Source organism: Cervus canadensis, chromosome 11 (genome assembly GCF_019320065.1).
Source record: "Cervus canadensis isolate Bull #8, Minnesota chromosome 11, ASM1932006v1, whole genome shotgun sequence".
Taxonomy (NCBI): domain Eukaryota; kingdom Metazoa; phylum Chordata; class Mammalia; order Artiodactyla; family Cervidae; genus Cervus; species Cervus canadensis.
Window position 1 is genome coordinate 25,012,714 of NC_057396.1, and position 7,091 is coordinate 25,019,804.

At 41.3% G+C, this 7,091-nt stretch overlaps 1 protein-coding gene across 3 annotated transcripts in view; it reads left to right on the forward strand.

Moving 5' to 3' along the window:
• Positions 1–7,072, forward strand: part of RNF214 (ring finger protein 214) — a 47,747-nt gene extending 40,675 nt beyond the window's left edge. For all 3 annotated transcript variants that reach the window (XM_043480906.1, XM_043480907.1, XM_043480908.1), the window contains exons 7-15: positions 2,717–2,813; positions 3,015–3,103; positions 3,664–3,754; positions 3,958–4,056; positions 4,247–4,623; positions 4,758–4,890; positions 5,103–5,207; positions 5,486–5,581; positions 6,480–7,072. In XM_043480906.1, coding sequence (XP_043336841.1) covers positions 2,717–2,813; positions 3,015–3,103; positions 3,664–3,754; positions 3,958–4,056; positions 4,247–4,623; positions 4,758–4,890; positions 5,103–5,207; positions 5,486–5,581; positions 6,480–6,545 — 1,153 coding nt within the window. In that variant the 3' untranslated portion in view covers positions 6,546–7,072. The remainder of the gene's footprint in view (positions 1–2,716; positions 2,814–3,014; positions 3,104–3,663; positions 3,755–3,957; positions 4,057–4,246; positions 4,624–4,757; positions 4,891–5,102; positions 5,208–5,485; positions 5,582–6,479) is intronic.
• The last annotated feature ends 19 nt before the right edge of the window (positions 7,073–7,091 follow it).

Consider the following 7,091-nt stretch of genomic DNA (forward strand, 5'->3'; position numbering starts at 1 on the left):
TTGTAGTAGAGTCTGAAGTCAGGCAGGTTGATTCCTCCAGTTCCATTATAGAAAACCCTAAAGACTCTACCAGAAAATTACTAGAGCTAATCAATGAATATAGTAAAGTTGCAGGATATAAAATTAACACACAGAAATCCCTTGCATTCCTATATACTAACAATGAAAAAACAGAAAGAGAAATTAAGGAAACAATACCATTCACCATTGCAACAAAAAGAATAAAATACTTAGGAGTATATCTACCTAAAGAAACAAAGGACCTATACATAGAAAACTATAAAACACTGATGAAAGAAATCAAAGAGGACACAAACAGATGGAGAAACATACCGTGTTCATGGATTGGAAGAATCAATATTGTCAAAATGGCTATTCTACCCAAAGCAGTCTATAGATTCAATGCAATCCCTATCAAGCTACCAACGGTATTTTTCACAGAACTAGACCAAAGAATTTCACAATTTGTATGGAAATACAAAAAACCTCGAATAGCCAAAATAATCTTGAGAAAGAATAATAGTGATTTTTTGTGAGTAGAGCAGTTGCAGTTGTAGAGCAATTTGTTGGATGTTCCCCGTGTGCGGAGCACCCTGTTAAATTCCTTATGTGTGTTTCCTCAGTGAGCTCTCCCATCAGAACCGTGATGTAGATTCTACTCGTTTTTCAGATGAAGAAACTGAGCCTTAGACAGATTAAGTAACTTATTACGGGTCATTCAAGCAGTGAGTACAAGAGTTGGGACATCTGTATTAGACACTCTCTCTTTTTTTAACTTTTTATTTTGTATTGGGATATAGCCAATTAACAAATAATGTGATGATAGTTTCAGGTGAATGGCAAAGGGACTTAGCCTTACATCTGCATATATCCATTCTTCCCCAGACTCCCCTCCCATCCAGGCTACCACATAACATTGAGCAGAATTCCCTGTGCTATACAGTGGGTTCTTGTTCGTTATCCATTTTAAGTGTAGCCGTTTGTACAGTTCATCCCAAACTCCCCAACTGTCCCTTCCCCCCAGACTACTATAAGCTTGTCCATGAAGTCTCTGAGACTCTGCTTTTTAATTGAAGTACAGTTGATTTGTAATGTGTTAGTTTCTGGTGTACAGCAAAGTGATTCAGTTTTACATATATACGTATGTATATTCTTTTCAGATTCTTTTCCATTATAGATGATTATAAGACATTGAATACAGTTCCCTTTGCTATATAGTAGGACCTTGTTTATATCTATTTTGTATAAAGTAGTATGTACCTGTTAATTTTGGGCTCCTAATTTATCAGTCCCTCCCCCTTCCCCTTTGATAGCCATGTTTGTTTTCTGTCTCTGTGAGTCTGTTTCTGTTTTGTAAATAAGTTCATTTTTATCATTTTTTTAGCTTCCACATGTAAGCGGTATCATTTCTCTGTCTGACTTACTTCACTTAGTATGATAACCTCTAGGTCCATCCATGTTGCTGCAGATAACATTATTTCATTCTTCTTTATGACTGAATAATATTCCTTTGTATATATAAACCATATCTTCTTTATCCATCCATCTGTCAGCAGACACTTAGGTTGCATCAGTGTCTTGGCTGTTGTAAATAGTGCTGCTCTGAACTTTGGGGCACATGTTATCTTTTTGAATCAGTAGACTCCGTTTTGTATTTTCTTAACTTTTTATAAGCTGTATTTACATGACCAAAAGCAAAATAAAAATTTTAAATTATGCAAATTGCAAACATCTTGGGACCTGCAACAAGTCAGACTTGTATGATCTGGTAGGATTTATTCATTTGAACCATTGATTCCTTAAACTGGTTATGCAAAATAACAACAGCATGGGACTTGAGAGAAGTTAAACCATGCATTTAAAGAGTTAAAACATACTCATTGATTTCTATTCTACCAAGGAATTTTTTGACCATCTATTATGGCCAACTGATTTTTTTTTTTCCCTAGCATGGGTTGCAGCTAGTACCCCTTAGTGAAGTGAAATCAGATACATATCTTACAGGCTAGTGACCGGATGATAAGGCTGACCATTTTTATGACTGTTGAAGAATTCCTTAACCATTTTTGTTGTGGTTGCTAGTAGTTCTTTTTGTCTTACTGGATCCCAATGAGATAATGTTGTCACATGCCCAAAAGAAAAGATTTTTGTATGTGAATTTGTGGGATGCCCCCCATTGACATAGTAAGTGACTTTTTCTAATATAAGTGTTACCGCAGTTGACAAATGATTTAGTGAAAGTTAGAGGTATTGGATGAACACTTATAATCTTTCAGAATAACGTCATTCACAGAAGGCAGCTGACATGTTTTCCTATAATTATCCCATTGTCAAAGAATATTTAGTAGGCTAAATAGATCCTTGATTGACCCCACAACATAATTCTACATATTCTTATGGTAAGAGGATTCTGACTCTTCATTTATTTTTTCACTTGAGGAATATTAGCTATATTAGGAGAATACATCTAACTATAAACCTTTGTCTAACTATTAGAGAATTCTTCCTCTGGCAGGAAGTTTATTTGGGGAGGACAGCACATATAGATTAAGGAAGAATATGCCCTCTTAGTTGTATCTATTACACGAGTTGACTTTATCAGTCTAAGTTAACTATAGATAAATACAAATAATATTTAAAGTGGTCTGAAATTGTATGAACACCCTGTATTTGAAAGTAGAAATGTTCACATCTCCATTTGTTTCTTATCTTACAGAGAAGTGTGGGAAATGGAACTGGATAGACTCAAGAATCAAGATGGTGAAATAAATCGGAACATTATGGAAGAGACAGAACGGGCCTGGAAGGCAGAGGTGAGAAGACCCACTGTATTGAAGGTGTGGATTTTGGGCTTCCAGGTGGTACATACTTTTAGTATGGTATTATACACCAAGCCATATAAGTATCCTACCATACAGCCATTAAACATTGTTTTAACTAGCTAGGGGTACCTTTGTGTGTGTAAAATTAATAAAGCGTGTGTGTGTGTGTGTGTGTGTGTGTGATTTCCTTAGATCTTATCATTAGAGAGTCGGAAAGAGCTGCTGGTATTGAAACTAGAAGAAGCAGAAAAAGAGGCAGAGCTACACCTTACTTACCTCAAGTAAGTACCTCCTGTTTCTAGGGTTTTAATGGCCCTGCAGTTTTTGGTTTTAGGGGGAATTTCTTTTTAGGGCCAGCTAGTCTGGCACATATACTATCTTCACAGCAAATCATCTTTGTGTGACAGTATTTTGTTCAGTGATTTTTCTCTTTCCATATTCTAAACTTCCACATTCTCTGGCTCTTCTCTTTCTACAGTTTTATAGTTTTGTCCTTTTTCTTGTATTATTTTGAATTGGATAAACAGTATCTCTTACTCTGTCAAGCATAACAAATGTCTTTTGAGATATGTTTCTTATACAGTCATTTGTCCTCTTTCTGCCATGAAGTCTGGAGACCCCTGTGGCATTTTCAGCCAGATGAGAGCCCTCTTTCTCCAGTACTTGGTGTCCATGATGCTGGAGTTAAAGTGAGGCAAACAGCTTAGGACCACGGCCTTCTCCTGTACCTGCTCCAACCTCTTCTCTGCAGGCCCTTCTCTCTAGCTATTCTTCTGCTATCTGAGAGAGTTAGGAGTGGGACTCTCTTTAATTCTGTAAATCACTGTTGGTTTCTTGAAAGGTCAACTCCCCCAACACTAGAGACAGTTCGTTCCAAACAGGAGTGGGAGACAAGACTGAATGGAGTTCGGATAATGAAAAAGAATGTTCGGGTAAGTGTAGTGATGGGTGATCATTCAGCTGGAGTTCATCTGTGCTCGCACGCTCCTGGCCATAGGGCAGGACCACTTGCAGTGCCCTTAGGGCCTGTTCTACCACTCCTCTTGTCTTCCTGATACAGGATGCTGGTCTCTTCATAGAGAGCCTCACTCTGCTCAGCAGTAAAGGATAACGCTTGCTCTTCTCTCTTTTCTAGGACCAATTTAACAATCACATCCAGCTCGTGAGGAATGGAGCCAAGCTGAGCAGCCTTCCTCAGATCCCTACCCCCACCCTGCCTCCACCCCCATCAGAGGTAAGCACGCTCGCTCTGGCGAGTCTACTTTTTCATGTTGGTGGAATCTTTCACTTGTTTTTATGAAGGTATTGGGTGTCCTTATTTGGTACAAGAAAGAGTTGCTCACTTTTAGTTGCTCACAAATTTAGTTTCCTAAATTTCTGTTTTCTTTCTCTCCCTCTCATCTTCCACCTTTTCCCTTCTGCAGACAGACTTCATGCTTCAGGTGTTTCAGCCCAGTCCCTCTCTGGCTCCTCGGATGCCCTTCTCCATTGGGCAGGTCACAATGCCCATGGTTATGCCCAGTGCAGATCCCCGGTCCTTGTCTTTCCCAATCCTGAACCCTGCCCTTTCCCAGCCCAACCAGCCTTCCCCACCCCTTCCTGGCTCTCATGGGAGAAGTAGCCCCAGCCTGGGTTCCCTTGTCGGCCCCCATGGTCCGCACATGCCCCCTGCCGCCTCCATCCCGCCTCCCCCAGGCTTGGGTGGTGTTAAGGCTTCTACTGAAACTCCCCGGCCCCAACCAGTAGACAAACTGGAGAAGATTCTGGAGAAGTTGCTGACTCGGTTCCCACAATGCAATAAGTAAGTATCTTTAAGGATTAATTTAAAAAGTGTTTTCCAGAGAAATATTTATGGGTTAAAATAGGAGAGGTTTCGTAGATATTCCCCATGAGGGTAGCACAAAATTTCTCCGCCTCAACATCTCTCTTTCTTAGGGCCCAGATGACCAACATTCTTCAGCAAATCAAGACGGCACGTACGACCATGGCAGGTCTGACCATGGAGGAGCTGATCCAGCTGGTAGCTGCGCGGCTGGCAGAGCACGAGCGGGTGGCGGCCAGTGCTCAGGTAAGAGGCGCTGCCTGGGGGAGCTCAGACCTGTTGAGATGTTGAGGCAAGAGGCAGATTTCAGAAAAATTGGGGATGAGAAGCAGCATTGCAGCCAGGGGTACCTGGCCTGCTTTCTTCCTTTGCTGGGCTGAGAAATGAATGATTTCCTTTTGTTAACGCCCTCTTACTCAGACGTTCCTCCCTCACTCTGACAACGTTTCTGCCCACAGCCACTTGGTCGGATCCGGGCCCTGTACCCTGCTCCACTGGCCCAAATCAGTACCCCAATGTTCTTGCCTTCTGCCCAAGTTTCATATCCTGGGAGGTCTTCACATGTAAGACTCTTTTGTTTGAAAACTGTGACATTGGAAAAGCTGGGGGTGGTGAGGAGGGAGTGGATTTATAGGTAGAGTGCAGGAAGAAACCATTATCTCCTCAGCTGGGTTGTTGGTAGCCCCGGCTGGGAAAATGCAAGTACTCTGTATTTGAACTTTTCTTTCTTTGGTGTAAAATCTTTTTGCTACGTGGATATTGTAGATGGAATCATGGGCATAAAAGGCAAGGAGACCCAGAGGTTCCTCCCTCTTTTGACGGTCCCTCCTCTGCTGTGCAGGCTCCAGCCACCTGTAAACTGTGTCTAATGTGCCAGAAACTCGTCCAGCCCAGCGAGCTGCATCCGATGGCATGTACCCACGTGCTGCACAAGGAGGTGGGTGCTGCAGCCCTCCCTCTTTTTCCGCTCTTCCTTTTTGACAGCTGTGATCATCTTAATTTTCTTGAATCTTTTACAGTGTTGATGCTCATCATTAATATCTAAACATAAGGTTTTCAGTAAATCGTGGCTTAAAACATCAGCAGAGTTCAGAATACCGGCAGTTAGGCTCTCCCAGCTTCCTTCTACCCCATTCCCTGGAGGGGACTGGACTGGATAAACAGTTCATACTAGAACACTGAGAGTCACTGTCTTGGAAAATTGACAAAAAGATGTATGTATCTAGTCATTGTTTCAGATGTACCATTGCCAAGAAATTTTGCTTAGGTGATAGGAATGGGATAGGGAACCTGAATATGAAATAAGTAACTCCATTAATAAAATAGTTTGAAGACTCACCTGTTACAGATTATCTTCACAAACTGACAAGTTATTCCTATCTCTTATTATGTTACCAGAGTTAAGTCTCTTAGCACCCGGGATGATTTCCTTTTTACTATTTTGTTTTGTTCACTTTGTTTTTCTAAGAGGTAGAAACTAAATATACATCTAAATTCTTAGGAAGGGAAAACCCTGAATAAGATTTGAGGGCAATGCATATTAGGAGATGGAGGCTCATCTCAGCCTAAATGGATTGTAAGAAGAAGCAAGCCTAGTCAGTCAACAGAAAGCAGCTTCACACTATTATGAGCTGGTTTTTAGTGTTTCCTGTAAAAAAATCAGGTTCACCTGCTCTGAAGACTCTACGGAGGTAAAAGCCAGCCCTTTAGGTCCCCCTGTGAGCTTTTCTGACTTAGTTAGCATTCCATACATCTTTTGAAAACCTTAATCACACTCTTTCCACCCCTCTCCATCTTTCCAGATCAACCTGAGGTATGTCTTTCTTTCTTTCCAGTGTATCAAATTCTGGGCCCAGACCAACACAAATGACACTTGTCCCTTTTGTCCAACTCTTAAATGACGGACCTGACTGGGGAGGATGAAGAGGAGAAACTGATGTGAACAGGATGCGCGGGTTCCAGATTTCTAAAACTCTATATTTATACAGTGACATATACTCATGCCATGTACATTTTTATTATATAGGTAATGTGTGTATAGAAAGTCTGTATTCAAATGTTCGTAAATGAAAGTATGTATATTATGCAGAAATGGTCTGTCCCCCTCACCTTGCAGATCCTCTGGGGGAAGCAGATTGTAGGTAAGGTGATGTTTCATTTGGCCTTGAAATTACGATATTCCTGCCTAGGGCTGTTTTCAGATACATGTAAAAACCAGCTAGGAAGCTGCTCTTGCTCTACGGTCACCCTGCTTTGGTTTGGCTCAGCCTCTAGTCCATTTTCTTAAGGCTCACGTATGCAGATTTGAACCCTGGTGCTCACCTGCTGTAAAGCCAGATGCCTTGCTCACTGAAAGCCTCCGGAAGCCTCAGTGCTGTCCAGCCTCTCTCCTCCAAATGGAGAAGATGAGAGTGATTGAGGAAAACAAGATGTAACCCTGACAGTTT